At 46.4% G+C, this 22,365-nt stretch overlaps 2 protein-coding genes across 3 annotated transcripts in view; one reads left to right on the plus strand and one right to left on the minus strand.

Moving 5' to 3' along the window:
* The window catches only part of ZWILCH (zwilch kinetochore protein), a 45,494-nt gene extending 44,258 nt beyond the window's left edge, over positions 1-1,236 (plus strand). The window contains exon 19 of one of the 2 annotated variants that reach the window (XM_023220781.1): positions 709-1,236. The gene's annotated coding sequence lies outside the window, so the exon portion shown is untranslated. The remainder of the gene's footprint in view (positions 1-708) is intronic. The other variant, XM_023220782.1, reaches the window with a different exon arrangement.
* Positions 668-21,099, minus strand: LCTL (lactase like). Its single transcript, XM_023220783.1, has 13 exons — positions 20,856-21,099; positions 20,287-20,450; positions 19,537-19,624; positions 19,143-19,252; positions 16,845-16,973; positions 16,664-16,759; positions 13,477-13,531; positions 13,216-13,377; positions 5,964-6,238; positions 5,026-5,152; positions 4,640-4,839; positions 3,018-3,081; positions 668-963 (listed from the first exon to the last, which is right to left on the minus strand). The coding sequence occupies exons 1-13, from the start codon at positions 20,971-20,973 to the stop codon at positions 848-850; spliced, it is 1,704 nt and encodes a 567-aa protein (XP_023076551.1). The 5' UTR covers positions 20,974-21,099; the 3' UTR covers positions 668-847.
* Between the last annotated feature and the right edge of the window lie 1,266 nt (positions 21,100-22,365).

Genomic DNA, 22,365 nt, shown 5'->3' on the forward strand with positions numbered 1-22,365 from the left:
CATTTTTTTTTTTTTTTTTTGAGAGAAGTCTCGCTCTTGTCCCCCGGGTTTGAGTACAATGGCTTTATCTCAGCTCACTGCAACCTCCACCTCCCGGGTTCAAATGATTCCCCTGCCTCTGCCTGCCAAGTAGCTGGGATTAAGGCGCCTGCCACCACGCCCGGCTAATTTTTGTGTTTTTTAATAGAGATGGGGTTTCACCATGTTGGCCAGGCTGGTCTCGAACTCCTGACCTCAGATGATCCACCCGCCTCAGCCTCCCAAAGTGCTAGGATTACAGGCATGAGCCACCGCGCCCGGCCTATACAATGCAAAATCTTTTTTTTTTTTTGAGACGGAGTCTCGCTCTATCGCCCGGGCTGGAGTGCAGTGGCCGGATCTCAGCTCACTGCCAGCTCCGCCTCCCGGGTTTACGCCATTCTCCTGCCTCAGCCTCCCGAGTAGCTGGGACTACAGGCGCCTGCCACTTCTCCCGGCTAGCTTTTTGTATTTTTTAGTAGAGACGGGGTTTCACCGCGTTAGCCAGGATGGTCTCGATCTCCTGACCTCATGATCCGCCCATCTCGGCCTCCCAAAGTGCTGGGATTACAGGCTTCAGCCACCACGCCTGGCGCAAAATCTTAACATTAACTTTAGGAGGGGTGAGATTACAAGTGATTTTTTTTTTTAATTTCTGCTTATTTTTATTTTCTAATTCTTAAATCCCAGCACAAGCCAAAAAGAGAAAGAGAAAAAAAGGTAATTATTGTAGAACCTGAAAACAGAAATATATGGAAACCCTCAAAGCAGAAAAGGGAGGAAGATCCTGAAGATTCTCGTATGAAGCTCCAAAACTGATAATCCTGTCTCAGCTCTGCCTCCTCAGGAGGAGCATTAGTAGAACAGCAGTGATGAGGACGCAGAGGGAGCAGACAGTAGGTACCACGATCTCTGTAACCATTTGCATGTGACTTAGCAAGGGCTCTGAAATGACAAAGAGCACGAGCACCACAAATGAGAACAGGATCACTTTAGTAAATACAGCTTTATCCCAAAAGCTTTAACTGTATTGGAAAAACTTAAAAAATACCATCCTCAAATTTTCTGATTCTTATTTGCCATGAAATAGAACTTAGTGAATTAAATGTTATTTGAAAATTTTATAGGAGCTTTGTAAATATTTCAGAAAATATGGGATAAATGCCTGAATTTGGTTCTTCTACAAGTGCTATAGTAAAGTCTAAATGTCTCTCAATACTTATACTTTGTAAATTCATCTCAGAATATTAGCAGCCATATTCCACAGTTCCTATAATTTTTATTGGGGGGAATTTGTGAAAGAAAAGTCCTTGGGAAACATTTCCAACCTTTCAAAGATGTTATTGTGTATCTTAAGAAGTGTAGGAATTTGTATGTCAAAATTTTGTATGGTAATTCTTGTATAGTTAAATAATAATCTTTAAGAGTTAATGATAAGCATATGTTATGTGCTTTATTAATAAAATAGTGGCCACTTATGTAATACCCACTTTTAGTTTGTGTGCTGGGTACTCTGGTTACTGAGATAAATAAAGTGCTGGACATCCTCACGTGGAGTTCACGGGCTCAGAGTGAATTCTGTACCATGTTTCAACCTTGTTTATTTTAGTTTAATGGAATATACATTCTTAATATTGCCTGATTATTTAAATGTGTTGGGGAGGTGCATATGCTATATTGGCCTGTAAAAATAGCTAATTTGGTAAGATTTGGTCTCACACCTTCTACGTCTGCTATCACATTAAAGATGAGTTTGTTAAAAAAAGGAAGCATAGGTCGGGCGTGGTGGCTCACACCTGTAATCCCAGCACTTTGGGAGGCCGAGGAGGGCGGATCATGAGGTCAGGAGATCGAGACCATCCTGCCTAACACAGTGAAACCCCGTCTCTACTAAAAATACAAAAAATTAGCCAGGCGTGGTGGTGCACGCCTGTAGTCCCAGCTACTCGGGAGGCTGAGGCAGGAGAATGGCGTGAACTCAGGAGGCGGAGCTTGCAGTGAGCAGAGATTGCACCACTGTACTCCAGCCTGGGTGACAAAGCGAGACTCCGTCTCAAAAAAAAAAAAAAAAGGAAGCATATTTCTCTGATTGCCCTTACGGAGAAATAAAGATCACATTCAAAGAAGCAAATGATATGTGTTGGCATTTCTTGATGCATAATTGCATCTTTGTTATTTGACATCTCTGATCCTTTTAGATCCAATTGCATAGGAAATGATGTCTTCTATGAAGACAGGAACCTTGTTCATTGCTGTATCTCATGACTTAAAACATTCCCTGGCAAATAGTGAGTGCTTAATAATTGCTTGCCGAATGAACAAATATAAGATCTCAAGTGTTCTTTTTCTCCTTCATCCCGGTTGGTATAGTGGTTGGCTTTTCCTCTCCTTGCCCAAGCCCACTATAACAAAAACAGTAGGTGTATAAATTTGTAGTATGATTCTGGTTTTTGGTTTTTTTTTTTTTTTTTTTTTTGAGACAGTCTCGCTTTGTCACCCAGACTAGAGTGCAGTGGCATGATCTCAGCTCACTGCAGCCTCCATCTCCCGGGTTCAAGTGATTCTCCTGCCTCAGGTTCCTGAGTAGTTGGGATTACAGGCATGCGCTGCCATGCCTGACTAATTTTTGTATTTTTAGTAGAGATGGGGTTTCATCATGTTGGCCAGGATGGTCTCGAACTCCTGACCTCAGGTGATCCACCCGCCTCAGCCTCCCAAAGTGCTGGGATTATAGGCGTGAGCCACCATGCCCGGCCTTATAGTATGATTCTGAAAGGATAAAACTTGAATGGATAAAATGTTTATCTTTCATGGTAGATTAAATGCTTTAAAATGCTTATAAATAGAAATTTGATATTGCTTCAAAGAAACCTGATTTTAATCATAAGCAGTTTTGGAAGATTGACTTCAAGTAGAGCCAGATTTTGAGATTTTGATAATGATATGTGTAATTATTTAGTTTAATTATTAAAGGAAAACATTAAAATATACTGACTCACCTGCAGCAAGCCTCTGATTGTTGATAGAGCAAGTTTCCAAAGCTTTGAGGTACCAACTTTCCACCTAATAAAAACCCACTTGATAAGTAATGTTGTCTTAGACTTAATTTTTTGCTGTTTCAAATCATTTTTGAAATAAATGTGGGGTAAAAATAAATATTTTTAAAAATCTGCCTGTAGTTTATGTTTCTAAATCATCTTGTAGTTTAAATTAGTTAATATTTACTGTACATCCATGTACATCATAGTGAGGGAGTCAGAGAACAGTCTTTATTCTTGAGTATACAATCTAGTGCTTTTCTAATAATGTAAAAGTAGCAAATGCCTTATGGTTTTTAGTCACTGCTTACATTTAATAGTCCTACTGAGCTCACCTTAAAATAGTTTCAGTAAACGAGTGAAATTTACTTTTTAAAATTATTGTTATTAAGACACTCTATTTTATTTCATTTTTTAGAAACAGAGTCTTGCTCTGTTGCCCAGGCTGGAGTGCAGTGGAGCACTCATAGCTCACTGCAGCCTCAAACTCTTGGGCTCAAGTGATCCTCACACCTCAGTCTCCCAGGTAGCTGGGACTACAGGCGCATCACCACATCCAGCTGATTTTTAAATTTTTTGTAGAAATGGGATCTTGCTCTGTTGCCCAGGCCGGTCTTGACCACTTGGCCTCAAGCAGTCCTCCCACTCCAGCCTCCCAAGGTGCTGGGGTTAGAGGTGTGAGCCACCGTATCTGGTCAAGACACTCGAAATTATAGTTTATATTCCCTGCCAATAGGTGCAGCAACATAGAGAATAGAGAGATGCTAGAAAAGTTTTCAGGTTATTGAAAATGTTTGGTAGATTCTAAAGGATTATTAAGTTTGATTACTTTAGATCTCACTTTGAAGCCAGTATGTGTGTATGGCTCTGCTTCGTGGCTGGAAAATAGATGAAAATGATATGATAATTATACATTAAATTTACTTAACTGTTTTTTATATATGTTGAAAAATAGGTAGTATTTGTTTGCATTAAGACACAAGATTTAGGCCAGGCGCCGTGGCTCACGCCTGTAATCCCAGGACTTTGGGAGGCCGAGGTGGACAGATCACAAGGTCAAGATATCGAGACCATCCTCACCAACATAGTGAAACCCCATCTCTACTAAAAATACAAAAATTATCTAGGCGTGGTAGTGCGCGCCTGTGGTTGCAGCTACTCAGGAGGCTGAGGCAGGAAAATCGCTTGAACCTGAGAGGTGGAGGTTGTAGTGAGCTGAGATCTCCAGCCTGGTGACAGAGTGAGAGTCTGTCTCAAAAAAAAAAAAGAAAAAGAAAAGAAAAAGAAAAAAAGACACAAAATTTAGAATAATATTTAACTAGAAGTCTCTCTTGTTTTTGCCCTGTCATTACTTAAAGCAAATGGAACTCCTTCATAACCTCTGGTAGTGCCCTTAGATTGAAGTTTACATCAAGCTTGCTGCATTCTAAGCAAATGAGCAAAGGTGAAATAAAGGGCCATGCTGCATGCCCCCGTCCTCTTTCATGGAGGAAGGAGGAGAGGTACTTGCCAAGCTCTGTGTATGTTCTAGCTACCTAGCTCTTCTAAAGTTCAGAACAGATAACATTGATAATTAGGCCTACCTCTCTTGGATTGGGAAACCCATTGGCAATGATAATCTTCTTGTAATATTGAACTGAAGCCTTTGGATAGCGAGGCTTATTTCTGTCGTTAAATTCAACATAGTAGAATCCATATCTATCTGAGTATCCTTTCTCCCATTCAAACTTATCCAACAGAGACCAGGAAGTATACCCCTTTATATTAGCACCATCTTTTATAGCTGCAAAGACATTTTATTCCATTTTAAATATATTTCATTTACTTAGAAAAATAAAACTGTGAAGATAATGTTAAAAATGTTTTCATTTATGAGATGTAGAAGCAAGTTTCAGTTGATCGTGTGTTAGCCACATTTTGTCTCAGTTAAATGGGAAAACTGTGCAGACAATCTTGGTTTGTGTCTCACCTTTTAGCATTTCATTTATGTATCCTTTAAGGTACTGAATTCTCCACTCATCACATAATTGAGTACAGTGGAATTTTTGAGGTGCTCCATTTTCCATCACATATATGGGAGGATCACCATATTGAGTCTGAAAGTGAGTCATAGCAACAAATATCTTAAAAATTCTGACCTACAGGTAGGTTTCTGAGTCAGAGGCTCATATAGGAACACATATTCAAGCCTGCCACATTCTAATCAAGTGTGTTTTTGGCATTTAGTAGATGTCAGATAACGTGCTTATTTAGAGATTAACGTAGGCAGGAGACAGGTTCGTATAAAGGATGTATTTCTCAATAAATGAGCATTGTTGCCAGGCGTGGTGGCTCTCGCCTGTAATCCCAGCACTTTGTTTGGGAGGCTGAGGTGGGCAGATCACCTGAGGTCAGGAGTTCGAGACCAGCCTGGCCAACATGGTGAAAACCTGTCTCTACTAAAAATACAAAAATTAGCCAGGCGTGGTGGCATGCTCCTGTAATCCCAACTACTTGAGAGGCCGAGGCAGGAGAATCACTTGAATCTGGGAGGCAGAGGGGGCAGTGAGCCAAAATCATGCCGCTGCATTCCAACCTGGCGACAGCGAGACTCTGTCTCAAAAAAAAAAAAAAAAAAAAGCGTTGTTGGAGGGGACATGTACTTTGGTCTTGTTCTTTGCCACATATTCCAGTTTAGGCGAGAAGGACAGCAAAATAAATATGGGATACGAATTTTAGCTAAAGTTATATACATGCAAATGGTTGTGCATGGTAGACATGAGTCTGTAAGGCCTATATTTAGTAACCTCTGAAGTATGACTCACTAGGTTTGTTTTATTAACTTTCTAATGTAGGCACCCGAGCTTAAGCCATGAGAACATGAATTCAAGTCTAAATGTCCTTTTAATAGCTTAATGTGATAATCACCTGAGCAAAGTTGAGGAGCCTCCTAAATCCCCACGGCACAGAATATAGCCATTTAGACCCCAGATCTGGCCAGTTTGGGTCAACCAGCTCTATCAAGTCACGATCATTCTGGTAGCTGGGCCCCTGGCGGGAGGGGTTCTTCCTTTCCATGATGTACCGAGTAGTAAAATGACCCAATCCCAAGAAATCAGATGTGCCTTTAATGTAGCTCTTCTCCTGAAGTGAGAACACTGGTAACCTTGACATCTCCAGGCCTTGCTCTGCACTCTTTCTTCCTTTTGAGAGAAAAAAGTAGAATTTAACAAAGGCTTATTTTCTCCCAATCACTGTTATGTATCATGACGATAGTGACATCTTGACATAAAAGGTGGGCTTTAGGATTCATCTGCATGGGAAGTATAACCTTAGCCATCCAAAGAGGAATTTTTGAAATTTCAATACTGTCCAAAATATTTGTAAGTTTATATTGCTTAAAAGTAGTTATTTTCACAGACAGTAAGTGGCGTGTAGCCATCTGGAAAAAAAGTAGAGTTGGGCTCCTGTATTATTCCTTACATTAAAAATGGGTAATTTGGCCAGGTGCGGTGGCTCACGCCTGTAATCCCAACATTTTGGGAGGCCGAGGCGGGTGGATCACTTGAGGTCAGGAGTTTGAGACCAGCCTGGCCAACATGGTGAAACCCTGTTGCTACTAAAAATACAAAAAATTGGCCAGAAGCGGTGGCCCACGCCCGTAATCCCAGCACTTTGGGAGGCCGAGGGGGGCAGATCACGATGTTCAGGAGTTTGAAACCAGCCTGACCAACATGGTGAAACCCCATCTCTACTAAAAATACAAAAATTAGCCCGGCATGTTGGCGCACACCTGTAATCCCAGCTACTTGGGAGGTTGAAGCAGAAGAGTTGCTTGAACCTGGGAGGTGGAGGTTGCAGTGAGCCGAGATCACACCACTGCACTCCAACCTGGGCAACAGAGCAAGACTGTCTTAAAAAAAAAAAAAAAATTAGCTGGGTGTGGTGGCAAGCATCTGTAATCCCAGCTACTTGGGAGGCTAAGGCAGGAGAATCGCTTGAACCCCGGAGGCGGAGGTCGCAGTGAGCCGAGATCACGCCATTGCACTCTAGCCTGGGCAATGAGCAAAACTCCATCTCAAAAAATAAAAAATAGAAATGTGTAATTTTAGCTGCCTTTGGGAAGGGAACTGGAAGGCCAGTGATGGTATGTCCTATCTTTCAAAGTTGTAAAAGCATATGTCCTTTCACTGACCAGTTCCAAATCTGTTTACACTCTACTTACACATATAAAGGGATGTTTGTACAAGTATCTTCATTAGAGACTGAGCAGTAAAAGATTGGAAACAACCTAAATGTTTGTCAGTAGGGACCGGTTACGTAAATGATGAAATATCCATGGTACAACACTACGCAGCCATTAGAACAAATGAGGCAGCACTTTCTATCGCAATGTGGAAAGCTTGCCAGGATATAGGTTTCCGTGAAAAAAAGCTTCAGAATGTTGTGTATAATCATAAGCACATACACTGACCACATATACAACCCATCTCTGGGAAGTATACTTGTTCTGGGGAGGGAAGGAGAGAGGCCTGACTTTTTAGTTCATACTTTTTGTACTTTTAAAACATTTGAAACACGTCCAGGTGTAATCTATGCAAAAATGACTTTTAATATATAAATCAAGAAAACAACATTTTCCATGAATTGATCTGAAATATAACCTTAAGAGTAGTTCCAAAGAGGATAATAGTTTAGATAAAATGAATATAAAGTTTGTGTTGTTAAATACCCTTAAGATATTAGCATAAAGCAAATAAAATATTGGCACGTTATTGCAGTTACGTTTAGTGACTTAAGAAAAACCACCAGCTGTCGTCATAGTCCTTGCACTAATACAATAGCCACTTGCTGCATATGGCTATTAAAATATAGTGACTGAAGGATTGAATTTTTAGTTTTAATTTTTAAAATTCTAATAGACGCTGGTGGCTAGAAGCTATTGTATTGGACAGCACATGTATAGAACATTTCCGTCATTGTGGAAAGTTCTATTGAACAGCGCTGATCTGGAAATACTTTTGTTTATATATTTACTGTGAGTAAAAGAGTACTTGTAAGAGGCCTGGAAGTAATTTGTGAACAAGATTTCAGGCAGAATGCTTTCAGTACTAAATAAAACTTCAACTGCTTAGCGGATCCTTCTTTCTACATTGTGCAAAGGAAAAGTTCAGCCTGTTTCCCACTTGTATCATCACAAAATTGGAGTTGAGAGGGGCTGGGATTATTGGCGTTACGCCCAAAATGTGCTCTCTCACAAATAATCTATTTGGCTTTGTGATGCAGTCTTTTCGTGGCACCTGCAGTGGCCTCTGAGGGTCCCAAGAGAGTGAATGCACTGTGTGAATGATAAGTTGTGTCTACAGGGACATGGACCCTGTCAGTCCCTTCATGAAGGCGTTTTCCTTGTGCATCTTTTTTTTTTTCTTTTTTTTTTTTTTGAGATGGAGTCTCTCTCTGTCGCCCAGGCTGGAGCGCAGTGGCCGGATCTTGGCTCACTGCAAGCTCCGCCTCCCGGGTTTACGCCATTCTCCTGCCTCAGCCTCCCGAGTAGCTAGGACTACAGGCGCCTGCCACCTCGCCTGGCTAGTTTTTTGTATTTTTTTTTTTTTTTAGTAGAGACGGGGTTTCACCGTGTTAGCCAGGATGGTCTCGATCTCCTGACCTCGTGATCCGCCCGTCTCGGCCTCCCAAAGTGCTGGGATTACAGGCTTGAGCCACCGCGCCCGGCCTTCCTTGTGCATCTTGAGGAAACCATTCTCAAGATTTTGAGTGTATGTGTATAGATGTGTCACAGAACTGATTGACACCAAAAGATTTTTAAAGATTGTATCTAATGCCTTCATTTTCAGATAAGATTAAGAACCAAAGAGGTGAAGCACCTTGCCCACAGTCACTCACAAGTTAGTGGCGGAGTTGGTATTAGAACTTGCTACCTCCTGCTCAGATAAGTATGTTTGATAAATGTGTTTTATAGAAAGGGGCATTTTTCAAATGTTGACAGTTCTCTCTTAATCAAACACCTAAAATAGCTTTGTTGTGTGAAACCGTAACCCAATTCCAGTGTTATTTTTGTCTCCTTTTTTTTAGGGTGAGTGCCAGCTGATACCTTTAAATCAGAGATAATATGTTTAAATTTCTATGGTCAGACACTGCCGGTTACCTACACCCAGTAGTCAGTCCAATGCCTGTCTTCCGTGCCCCCTTCCTCCCCAGCCTCTGGGGCCCTAGTTATGATGGTCTAGGGCATCATCTGACCTAACCATGTGACAGTTCTGTCCCTTGAGGCACAAAGGGACAGAAGCTGCTTCCTGGGAAGATTTTTCTTGTTCCTAAAAATAGCTAAGAGGAATGTCCAGGCGCAGTGGTTCATGCCTGTAATCCCTGTACTTTGGGAGGCCAAGGTGGGCAGATCACTTGAAGCCAGGAGTTCGAGACCAGCCTGGCCAAGATGGTGAAACCTCGTCTCTACTAAAAATACAAACAATTAGCTGGACATGGTGGTGTGTGCCTGTGATCCCAGCTATTCAGGTGGCCAAGGCACAAGAATTGCTTGAATCTGGGAGACGGAGGTTGCAGTGAGCCAAGATTGCACCACCGCACTCCAGCCTGGGCAACAGAGTGAGACTCTCTCTCAAAAAAAATTTTTAAAAAAATGGACCAAGAAAAGGATACCTGCATTCACCACTTCTATTCAACATAGTAATGAGAGTTCTAGCCAGAGTAATTATGCAAGAAAAATAAATAGAAGGCATCCAACAGTGGCTCATGCCTGTAATCCCAGCACTTTGGGAGTCTGAGGCAGGCGGAGGTGGATCACAAGGTCAAGAGTTCGAGACTACCCTGGCCAATATGGTGAAACCCTGTCTATACTAAAAATACAAAAATTAGGCCCTGGTGGCAGGCGCCTGTAGTCCCAGCTATTTGGGAGGCTCAGGCAGGAGAATTGCCTCCCAGGTTCAAGTGATTCTCCTAAGTACCTGGGGTTACAGGCACCTGCCATCATGCTCAGCTCATTTTTGCATTTTTGCCTCCTCTGCCGGGAGGCAGAGGTTGCAGTGAGCCGAGATCATGCCACTGCACTCCAGCCTGGACAACAGAGTGAGACTCAGTTTCAAAACAAACAAAACTGCTTAGAAGAAAACATGGCCTGGTGTGGTGGCCCACGCCTGTAATCCCAGCACTTTGGGAGGCCAAGGTGGGCAGATAGCTTGAGCCTAGAGGTTTGAGACCAGCTTGGACTACATAGTCAAACCCCATCTCTACAAAATATACAAAAAATTAGCTGGGCATGGTGGTGTGTGCCTGTGGTCCCAGCTACTTGGGAGGCTGAAGTGGGAGGATCACTGGAGTCCGGGGAGGTTGAGGCTGCAGTGAGCCATGATCACCCCACTGCTCTCCAGCCTGGGTGACAGGGCAAGAGACCCTGTCTCAAAAAAAAAAAAAAAAAAAAAAAATCACTGGCGTGACCCACTAGGGAGGCTGAGGTGGGAGATTCACCTGAGGTCAGGAGTTCAAGGCCAGCCCGGCCAACATGGTGAAACCTCATCTCTAGAAAAAATGCAAAAATGAGCTGAGCATGATGGCAGGTGCCTGTAACCCCAGGTACTTAGGAGAATCACTTGAACCTGGGAGGCAGAGGTTGCAGTGAGCTGAGATCACACCATTGCACTCCAGCCTGGGCAACAGAATGAGACTCTGTCTCAAAAAAAAGAAAAGAAAGAAAGAAAAAGAAAAGAGCAAAAGCACCATGACATTTAATAAGGCAGTTATATCTTGATTCTGACACCAAAAGCATAGGCAACAAAAATAGGCAAAAAACACAAACATAAATAGACAAATTGGACTTCATGAAATGTTTTAAAATTTGAGAATCAAGACACATAAAATGGGAGGAAATATTTGCATATCATATATCTGATAAAAGATTAGACTCCAGAATATGTAGAGAATTCCCAAAACTCAACAACAAAAACAACCCAATTCAAAAATGGGCAAATAACTTGAATTGGCATTTTTTCTAAAGAAGATCTACAGATGGCCAGTAAGCACATGAAAAGATGCTCTTACTAATCATTAGGGAAACACAAATCAAAACTGCAGTGAGATACAACTTCACGCCCACTGGGATGGCCATTATTAAGCAAAATAACAAGTGTTGGCAAGGATGTGGAGTAATTGGACCCTTGTGTATTGTTGCTGGGAATGTAAAATGGTACACCCACTGTGGAAAACAGTATGACACTTCCTTAAAAAAATTAAAAATGGAATTTTTCTTTTCTTTTTTTTTTGAGACAGAGTCTTGCTCTGTTGCCCAGGCTGGAGTGCAGTGGCCGGATCTCAGCTCACTGCAAGCTCCGCCCCCCGGGTTTACGCCATTCTCTTGCCTCAGCCTCCCAAGTAGCTGGGACTACAGGCGCCCGCCACCTCGCCCGGCTAGTTTTTTGTATTTTTTAGTAGAGACGGGGTTTCACCGTATTAGCCAGGATGGTCTCAATCTCCTGACCTCGTGATCCGCCCGTCTCGGCCTCCCAAACTGCTGGGATTACAGGCTTGAGCCACCGCGCCCGGCCAAAAATGGAATTTTTCATATGATCCAGCAATTCCACTTCTGGGTATATACCCCAAATAACTGAAAGCTGGATCTTGAGATACTTGTACACCCGTGTTTTTAGCATTATTCACAATAGCTAAAACATGGAAGCAACCTAAGTGTCTATTGATGGATGAATGAATAAGCATAGTATGATACATACAGACAATGGAAATTTTTTTTTCACCCTGAGATGAAGTCTCACTCTGTCACCCAGGCTGGAGTGCCGTGGCACTATCTCGGCTCACTGCAACCTCCACCTCCCAGGTTCAAGTGATTCTCCTACCTCAGCCTCCCAAGTAGTTGGGATTACAGTCACCCACCACCATGCACAGCTAACTTTTGCACTTTTAGTAGAGACAGGGTTTCGCCATGTTGGTCAGGCTGGTCTCAAACTCCTGACCTCAGGTCATCCACCTGCCTCGGCCTCCCAAAGTGCTGGGATTGTAGGCATAAGCCACCATGCCCAGCTGACAATGGAATATTATTCAGTCTTAAAAAGGAAGGAAATTCTGACATTACAAAATGGATGAATCTTGAGGACATTATGCTAAGTAAAATAAGCCTGTCACACAAAGACAAACACCGTATGCTTCCACTTACATGAGCTACTTAGTCAAAATCAGAGACAGTGGAATGGTGGTTGCCAGGGACTCGGTGGCAAAGTTTCGGTTTTGCAAGATGAAGCATTCTGGAGATGGATGGTGGTGATGTTCATACATTATGAGTGTATTTTTTACCACTGAACTGTACACTTAAAAATGGCAACACAGGTACACTTTATGTGTATTTTGCCACAATAAAAAAAATTGGAGGGAAAATGGCCAAGAAAGCTCACCCCAAAACATATTATGACAGAGCAATTCCCTTTTTCTGTCTTTGGGTGGTGACATGTAAAGATGTGATACCTGGGGTTGCTGCAGTCATCTTGTGGTCATGGGGATTGGTTGATGGGCTAACTGAAGGTGCCAGAGTGGAAAGAAGGTATAAGCCTGGGTCCTCAAAGGCACCCTTGAAGGCTAGATTACCTAGCCCTGCATCACCCTTCTCTGGGCTCAGGTGAGATAATAAATTCCCTACTTCAAGTAATTTTAGGTAGAATTTTCTGTTATGTGGCGGTTAAAAACATCCACACTGATATATCCCTATAAGCCTTACCTGTATTTATTCTCTTCTCCAACACTGTGGAAACTGGAGCTTGGAAAGTATTTCTCCATTGACAGAAAGAACCGACAATAGAAGTGACACAGGCCCGTGACTGCGTCTGAGCTCTCTCCTGCTTGACTGCAGTTAAAGTGGGGTGGAGGAAGGGGCAGGGCAGCGGAACGTAAGAGAGACCAGCCCAAAGAAGACCACATTCTTCCCTAAGTTCTGAAAATTCTCAATTTCCAGGTCTAGGGAAATTGAGAGGTCTAGGGTTCCTCCCTGCTAACTCAAATGTCTGTTTCTCAATTCTTTCGAGTCTGGATTATCCCTTGAGTACCTCACCCAGGCCCGATGAGCTCTTCAACCCCTGCCTTTTGCTTGTTTCACATGGGCTCGATAACTTGGCGTAGTATCTGCAGTTTAAAATGAGGCTGGGCTCACCAATGTAGTCCTTCATGACTTGGGGGTAGTCACCGGCATAAATGGGGTTGGCAAACCAGCCCAGACAGAACTGTAGGTATCTCTCGGCAGCCTCTATGTCCTTGGGGTTACTAATGTCCACAGGTTCCCCCCAGTCACAGTTCAATGAAATTCCCACCAGACCTTAAAAGAAAAGAAAGAAAAGGGAGTGGAGAGTGGGCTGTGCCATTGCTGCTCCGGGCACTTGGCTGTCCTGGGTACATGTGTGGGACCACAGCTCACCTTGCTGCTTGCTGCGCCATGTGGTGTTATAAGAATGCCAGGCTTGGGCATGAGCCTGAAAGGGGAGCAGAAATTCATCATAGGTGCCTGGCCCATCCATTTCAATCTGGGTGGCCTTTCTTTCCTTCCTAACTTTAGACCTATCATTTTCATCCATCCAGCCTTGTTTATCCCAATCCAGTCTTCCTTCCTCTAACTTCTTGAGGCACTTATTTTCTTTATACTGTAAATGAAACTTGATGTAAGTCTGGCTCAAACAACTTTGTGTTGTGATTTATCGTTTTTAAGATTTTTGCTAAAGTTTCCTGTTTTGTTCCTCTTAGTCCTCAGTAGCAACTAGGCAGTACTTTTCCCAGAAGAGCTCAGTAAGTTAGGAAAAAACCAAGTGTCTGAAATAGTCTTGAAAAATGGAATCTAAAATACATCAACCTGCCTTCTCTTCATATTCTACCAGTGACCCACTGGCCTGCCTGAGGCTGTTTCATCTAGCCACTGCACTTGGGTAGTTCAACACCTAAGAGAGATGGAAAGTAATCTAGAACAGTGATTCTCAGTGTGTGGTCTCCAGACCGAGATCATCAGGATCCACTGGGAACTTAATAGAAATGCAAATCCGTGGGCCCTTGCCAGACCTACTGAATCAGAAACTCAAAGTGGGGCCCAGGAATCTGTGTTTGGTGTTTTTTGTTTTGTTTTGTTTTGTTTTGTTTTGTTTTGTTTTGATCTTGAGATGGAGTCTCGCTCTGTGGCCCAGGCTGGAGTGCAGTGGCACGATCTTGGCTCTCTGCAACCTCCGCCTCCCGGGTTCAAGCCATTCTCCTGCCTCAGCTTCCTGTGTAGCTGGGACTACAGGCGCCCACCACCACACTTGGCTAATTTTTGTATTTTTAGTAGAGATGGGGTTTCTCCATGTTGGCCAGGCTGATCTCGAACTCCAGACCTCAAGCGATCTGCCTGCCTCAGCCTCCCAAAGTGCTGGAATTGCAGATGTGAGCCATTGTGCCTGGCCAGCAATCTGTGCTTTAATAAACTTTTTTTTTTTTTCTTGAGATGGAGTCTTGCTTGTTGTCGATGCTGGAACGAAACTCCTAGGCTCAAGTGATCCTCCTGCTCAAGCGATCCTCCCTCCTGCTCAAGCCTCTCAAATAGCTGGAACAACAGCCATGTGCCACCACACCTGGCTCAGTAATCATTTATTAAATGATTATGATGCTTGTTAAAGTTTGAGAAGTACCAATTTAGAAGAGCTGAATATCTGAAGGCTATAGAATTTGGGGTTGTTTTGTTTGTTACTCACGGAGAACCTTTATTTATCAGACTTCGTTCCTTATACTTCCTTTTGCCAACCAGCAATAACCAAGTAAATCATGGTATTGTCTGATGAAGTGGACCATGTCAAAACAATAACAGAATCACATCTCTTCAGGCCGGGTGCAGTGGCTCATGCCTGCAATCCCAGCACTTTGGGAGGGTGAGGCGGGTAGACCACGAGGTCAGGAGTTCAAGACCAGCCTGGCCAACATGGTGAAACCCTGTCTCTACTAAAAATACAAAAAAATTAGCCGGGTGTGGTGGTGTATGCCTGTAATCCCAGCTACTCAGGAGGCTGAGGCAGGAGAATGGTGTGAACCCAGGAGGCAGAGGTTGTAGTGAGTCGAGATCGTGCCACTGCACTCCAGCCTAGGCGACAGAGCAAGACTCTGTCTCTAAATAAATAAATAATGACATCTCTTTAGCTCACTACTTTTGATAGATAAAAAGGCCCAGAAAATGACTTCCATGTTTAATATTAAAAATATCTTAGCCGGGCGAGGTGGCGGCGCCTGTAGTCCCAGCTACTCGGGAGGCTGAGGCAGGAAAATGGCATAAACCCAGGAGGCAGAGCTTGCAGTGAGCTGAGATCCGGCCACTGCGCTGCAGCCCGGGCGACAGAGCGAGACTCCGTCTCAAAAAAAAAAAAAAAATCTTGAGGCCGGGCGCTATGGCGCATGCCTCCAATCTCAGCACTTTGGGATGCTGAGGTGGGGGAATCACCTGAGGTCAGGAGTTCAGGACCAGCCTGGCCAACATGGTGAAACCCTATCTCTATCAAAAATACAAAAATTAGCCAGGTGTGGTGGCACACGCCTGTGTTTCCATCTACTTGGGAGAATGAGGCAAGAGAATCGCTTGAACCCGGGAGGCGGAGGTTGCAGTGAGCCAAGATCATGCCACTTCACTGCATCCTGGATGACAGAGCAAAACTCAGTCTCAAAAAATATGAAAATAAAAATATCTTGAGAGCTCTGCCCTTTAAATATTCAGTTTAAGAAATCATAAGCCAAATGTAGAAAAAATGAGACAATGTTCTCCCTGATATGAGTTTGGGGGTCTGGAATGTCACCCAGTGGTTCCTTGCCTTCCAGCTTAGACAGATTGTCCACCTTCTGCTAAGTGTCCTTTGGGGCCAATCCCACATGCCTTGTATCCCTGTTCTCCAGTTATCATCATCCATATCCTCATACATGTCCTGTAATGTGACCCAATTCCCTCTCCAGCGACAAGGCTTTCCAGTAGCCCTTCCTTCCTGTAGCGTCTTCTCCGAATGGCCCCTTTACTCTCTTGCTGTGACTGATGCCTGCCAACCCTAAGAGCACCTCCACTGCAGCTCCTTTGAGCAGAGGCCATTTTTTTCCATCACACTCCACATACCTCTGAGCTGGGAGTAAGGTGGAGTCTGCCTGCTCATTATCGCTGCTTCCAAACTAGTTTTCCTTCCTCCTTCAAAACTCCCAGGTTCTTTGAAGCCACGCTCTGATGACCACTTCTAACTCCTCTTACTGCTGTCCTTGATCAACCCCAGTTACTTCCGCTCATTCATGGAAGATTTTAACCCCTGGCTCGCTGTCACATCCCTTCTTCCTCCTGTCACAGCTTGGACCTGTAGTTGATGCATTTCCACATGGATGTGCTCCATCCCCTTGGCTAGGCTGTAGGCTCTTGGGAGCCACTATAACAGCTCAGCCATAGTGTTCCCCAGCGCCCTGGATGGCAGGACACGCCCTCCATAAATCGTCACAGAAAGGAAGGTGCTATGGAGTATGCTGACTCGGAGGTGGAGCGGCAGAGGACCAAGCTCAGGCTAGAGCCCCTGGGGAAGGCTGAGCTGACCCTGAGACTGTTCCCCCACCAGAAGGACCCCACTCACCTTAATGATGTGGTGTGCTGCCTTGTACAGGCCGGTGCCTCGGAGCTTCAGGCCCGGTGCATGGTGGCCCGTCTCATAGCCTTTTTCTGCCATTGCCTATAGGGACAGCAAGCAGGACCACAGGATCCATAAGAAGTGGCAGGGAGTGCCACATTCTGCCGCCTGGAGGGGCCTCGCTTACCCGAGGATCACTGAACGTGATCCAGTGCTTCACGCGGTCCCCAAAGGCCTCAAAGCACAGGTTGGCGTAGTCTCTGAAGTAGTTGGCCATGCTCACATTCTGCCACCCACCGTATTTGACCTGGAGCAGCTGTGAACACAGAGAAGCAGGTGCCCCATGAATGAACCGCAAAGCAGTTTAGATGTGGAGATAAGCCGTGCAACAGTCCTCAGACAAACAGGAGGGAGGTCGCGCAGGGAGACTGGGACTCTCATGCTTAGAAAGAACTGGACAGATTGAATATTTAAGAAAAATTGCCAGGGGAAAGGGGCCTAATAATGGGGAAGCATCTTAGATCTAAGTTCTGGAGAAATGAGATCTGATGCTGGGATGAACACTCTGATGAGGATTTTGAGGGCCACGCAGATGTCAGAAAGCTTCTAGAAGCCTTGGGGCAGGATCTGCCTTCTTCGGCCGAGGGCTTTCCCAACCAAAGGCATCTGCCCATGATGGCAGAATTCTCCCAAGACTTGTCACTCTATCGAGACTACCTGTCCAGCTCTCCTTGGTGGGTTCGAGGGATGTTACTGGGGCAGGTTCGTGAAAGCAACCAGGGAAGAAACTGGAAGGTTCATCTCCCTACAGCCTGCTCTGCCCTCCTCCCCAGTTAGAGGACTCTGGTAGCTCCCATTCCCACGGAATAAACCCAGTTCCCAGTCATCTTAGCTCAGCACTTGAGGCTTTTGAGGTCTTCCCCAAGCCACTTCTCCAGCCTCTAAACCTTCCCTCCCTTCCCAACTGAACCGAACTGCTTGCCCAGCTTCCCCCTCTTTGCAATGCGCCCTCCAATCAGAACACCCCTTCCTCCCACCTCTGCCCAAACCTTCCAGGGCACCGATGGGACCACCTTCTCCCCAGTGAATGAAAGTATTGCCTGAGGCTAGGCGCAGTGGCTCACGCTTGTAATCTTAACACTTTGGGAGGCGGAGGCAGGCGGATCACCTGAAGACAGGAGTTCGAGAACAGCCTGGCCAACCTCGTGAAACCCTGTCTTTGCTAAAAATACAAAAATTAGCCAGGCATAGTGGCACATGCCTGTAATCCCAGCTACTCGGGAAGCTGAGACAGGAGAATCACTTGAACTCAGGAGGCAGAGGCTGTAGTGAGCTGAGATCATGCCACTGCACTCCAGCCTGGACAACGGAGCAGGACTCCATCTCAAAAAAAAAAAAAAAAAAGAAAGAAAATATTGCTTGAATCACAGTGACATAGTGACATTCTGAAGCATGTTATGATTTCATGGACATTACTGGGGCAGGGTCATATATGAGTGCCTGTGATACTGGCTCAAAGAAATTGGAGAAAAAAGGCTAAACTTGTTCATTATGCTATGTCCCCAGATCTTTTTTTTTTTTATTTTATATAGATGGAATTTCGCTCTCATTGCCCAGGCTGGAGTACAATGGCATGATCTCGACTCACTGCAATCTCTGCCTCCTGGTTCAAGCAATTCTCCTGCCTCAGCCTCTCGAGTAGCTGGGATTATAGGCGCCCGCCACCACGCCTGGCTAATTTTTGTATTTTTCGTAAAGACTGGCCAGGCTGGTCTCGAGCTCCTGACGTCAGGTGATCCACCCACCTCGGCCCCCCAAAGTGCTAGGATTACAGGCGTGAACCACTGCGCCTAGCTGCCAGATCTTAGTTAAAAGACATATCTTTATAGTTTTAAAATTTTGTTTGTATGCCAAGTTTTTTAGAAAACAAAAGGATTCACTCTTTTCACTTACTACACACATCAGTTAAAGCAGTATGACCTGCCTGCCATACATGAGTGCTTTGGTTTGAATGTTTCTGTCCCCTGGAATTCATGTTGAAACTGTATCCCCTGTGTAACAGCATGGGGAAGTGTAGCCTTTGGCAGGTGATTCAGTCATGAGGGCTCTTGTCTCTTGAATGGGATTAGGTGCCCTTATAAAAAGAGGGACGCATTCAAGGCACCATCCTGGAAGCAGAGACTGGGCCTTCACCAGAATCTGCACCTGCCAGTGTCTTAATCTTGGACTTCCCAGCCTCCAGAACTGTGGGAAGATATATTCCCATTCTTTACAAGTTACCCAGTCTCAGGCGTTCTGTTCTAACAGCAAAAGTGGACTAAGACAGTGAGTCAGAGAGATTTTTTCACTCACTCACATCTTACAGTCCTGCGCCAGAATCCAGACCCTAGTCTCTGCCCCACCCGGGCAACCCGAGTCCTCACACTGGGCTCCCTCCTGCTGAGCTGAGCACCCCTTGGGCCTGGGAGCCTGCTCAGGTCCTCACCTGCGGCAGATCCCAGTGGTGCAAGGTCACGATGGGGGTGATGTTGCTGCTCAGAAGGGCATCGATAAGATCACTGTAGAATTGGATTCCCTTCTTGTTCACCTGCTCGGCTGCAGGTGAAATAAAAGAAGATGCTATGAGAAAGGACCTTGGCCTTGGCCTTGGCCTCCTGGAGTGCAGCATTCCTGGGCCCTGTTGCTTTTTGAAGGCCTGAGGTACCCTCAGCCCACCGGCATTCTGGGAGCCCAGTTACCTGCAGAACCTGTGAGAGCTGCTACTATCAGCAACCACGTTCATGGGCTGGTCTCCCTCCCCAGGACTCTGTGGTGTCCCTGCAAAGCCAACATGGCCGGAAGGGCTGCACCTGGGCTCGGGAGGGGTTTCGCTAGCTCACCTCGGACGCCTGTGGGCAGGAGCCGGGGCCAAGACAGGGAGAATCGGTAGTGGCTGACGTGCAGTTCTCTCAGCAGAATGATGTCCTCCTGTGCAGACAGGGGTGGGGGGGCAGGTCACCTAGGCCCTGGGCATGGGAGGTAGGGGTCCAGGGGGCTCTAGGGCCGAGGCTCACTCTTGTCTGTGGCTGTTAGTGGGCAAGGAAGAACCTGCTTCCTCACCTGTACAACAGAGGTGATGCCACCTGGCCACTTCAGGCAGGGGATACGCCAAGAGTCAAAGAAAACACAGGACAGGGAGGCACTTGGAGAAGTCCATCAGGGTGCCCCTAGTATAGCTGGGTGATGAGTTCCTCAAGAAGCCATCCAGAGAGGAAAGTGGGTGCTGAGGATGAGCGGGTCCCACTCCCTCCACAGGGTGCAACTCACAAGCAGGAACCAGGGCTTCAGGCCACTGTGGCTGCAGGCCCTGAAGCTGTGGGATCAGTCCTTCGGCCCCCCTCACTTGGCCTGAGGCACTGGCTCAGGTGAGGCCCCGCTTTCCTTTCCTCCTACATCCACCCCACATCCCGGCCCCTCCCAAAACTTCACCCCCACTGGCCGTTTCCCCTCTGGCTGCACTGGGGTAGAGGGTGTTTGGCGGAGCATGGGAATGACGTTGTCACCAGGGGTCCCCCAATACGTCACTCCCTGCCTCCCAGCTAGGCGTGTGCTCACACGTGTGCGCGCGCGCACACACACCCCGCACTCACCTGGACCTTGTAGTAGCCATCACAGGCTACATCTGCTGTCTCATTCCCGAGCACCTTCCCCTTCCCACTGTGTGTGAAGATGTCCCATATGCTGGGCCCTTTCCCGTCCTGGTCCCAGGCACCCTCCGTCTGGTAGGCAGAACTGCCTACGCCCCAGGAGAAGCCTGCAGGGGGAGACCCGTGCTGGGTCCCAGGTGCTCCCATGTGTCACCCAGAGCCAGGGCTCCGGGCTGTGCCTCCCAGGCCTCAGGGACTGCCCCTCCCTACCACGCTGCCCCTGTCCCACTGGGGCCTTGTCTTCCTAGGAGGGTGAGCATGTGAGGCAGGGTAGGGGAAGCTATATTAAAAACATTTTTTGCACAATTTTAGCTCTGATTAGCATGTATTATCTGTGTAATTTTTAATAACTTCAAAAAAAAAAAAACCTGTTAGGAACTTTCAGAACAACCATGCAAAGGTAGGTTTCTCATCCTGCCAATCAGGAAGCAAGAACACCAAACTCCTTGGCAAGTCAAGACAGGTGGACAACAGACAGACAGGCAGACAGATGAACAGAGGCGTGGCCGTACCAAGAGGGAAGGTTCCATAGTAGAAGGAGGCCTCTTCTGGGGACCCCTGCCGGGTGGCCCCCAGCCTGAGCACCAGCAGTAGCATCCACAGAAGGGTGGTGACCCGTACTGGCTTCATGGTACCTGGCCCTCCCCCATACCTGAAAAAGTGCAGCTGGCTCTGCAGGCCCCTGCAGCCAGGCTGGTGGCCAGGTCTTGGCTTAGGGCAAAGGCCAAGTGGAGAGAGGAAGGGAAAGGAGGGCGCTTGATCTGGACCCAGCAGCAGAGGCTGAGGCTGGACGCCTGATGCTTTTCCCGTGCCTGGGGAGCTCTGAGACTGATGGGCAAGACTCCAAACCATCCCTTCTCCCTACCTTGGCTTCTGTCTGACGGGGGAGACCCAGCCCATACCCCTGAGTGGCCTCTGTCTAAGGGGGAAACCACCTCTACCTTAGGGAAGCTCCAGTCTTAGGGGGCAGGTGGGAAAGCCCACAGGGCCCTTTGGCTCTCCCATCGACATGCAGACCCCTCCCCCAAGCCGGGGTCGCCCATCCCAGCGCCTCTGTCCTGCGCACCAGGGAGACCCCTCCCACTGGAATCCCCTCTTTGGTGCCAGCCCAGCCAGCTTACCCAGGAGCATCCTTGGTCCCAGACACCCCCAGAGCAGTCGCTGGCAGCCAGAGCCCTCTCCAACTGACCCCTAGGGCCTACGCTGTCCCCTGAGAGAGGAGCCACAGTCCAGCCGAAGGCTCTGGTTGGAGGTGTGGTCTGTGGCTACAGAGACTTTCAATAGCTCCATTCAGTGGGGGCCGGGCAGGAATGCTGAGCTGGCCAGCAGGGCCTGAGTCAGCAGCTGGGGAGCTTGGCGCTGGGCCAGGCGCGGGGGTGGGGGGGCAGGGGACTTATCAGTCAGCACCCCCATCCCTGGACAGAGGGGCAGCCAAGGAGGGGAGGAGACCTGCTCCTCCTGGCCCCTTATGGGCCTGACAAGTCACCTTCAGCACACTGCAGTCCTTTGAGTCCTGAGCTGGGGGTGGTGCAGGACCAGCGTATGTTGCCATGCGTCTCTGTCTACTGGTCCCAGCTGCCAAAAAAAAACCCACCGTAAAAGATACAATTGGCTTTTCCACCTTGGCCTTCTCTATTTGTATCCCTCATTCATTCCTTTCCTCACTCATTCATTCAACCAGCATCACCTGCTAGAATGGCCCGCCCTGTAGTCTCAGCACCTCCTGCCCCCATCTGTTGTGGCTCCCTTCCCTGCAGTGCCCTCCCCATCAGAAAGGCCTTCTTCACATAGCTCAGTTTCCAGTCTCCCTGCCTTCAGCTGAGCCCTCACCACAGCTCTCTCAACTAGGCCTTACAGCTTTATTGTTGGTTAATTTCTTTGTACTTTTCCTTTGGGTCTTCAATGGGTAGCACCTCCTCCAGGAAGCTTTTCTGGATTCACGCACCCTCAGGCCAGACTATGTTCTCTGGATTTTGTCTTTTTTTTTTTTTTGTTTTCTTTCTTTCTTTTTTTTAAACAGGG

The sequence above is a fragment of the Piliocolobus tephrosceles genome, chromosome 6 (assembly GCF_002776525.5).
Source record: "Piliocolobus tephrosceles isolate RC106 chromosome 6, ASM277652v3, whole genome shotgun sequence".
Classification (NCBI taxonomy): Eukaryota; Metazoa; Chordata; class Mammalia; order Primates; family Cercopithecidae; genus Piliocolobus; species Piliocolobus tephrosceles.

Bases quoted from the DNA above. Each gene is read 5' to 3' on its own strand.
- LCTL (XM_023220783.1), bottom strand. From the start codon at position 20,973: ATGAAGCCAGTACGGGTCACCACCCTTCTGTGGATGCTACTGCTGGTG. The intron at 4,840-5,025 runs GTGAGACACAAA...ATGTCTTTGCAG, and splicing joins CATAAATGAAATGCTAAAAG to CTATAAAAGATGGTGCTAAT. The intron at 3,082-4,639 runs GTAGGCCTAATT...GGTTTTTATTAG, and splicing joins GGTTTCCCAATCCAAGAGAG to GTGGAAAGTTGGTACCTCAA.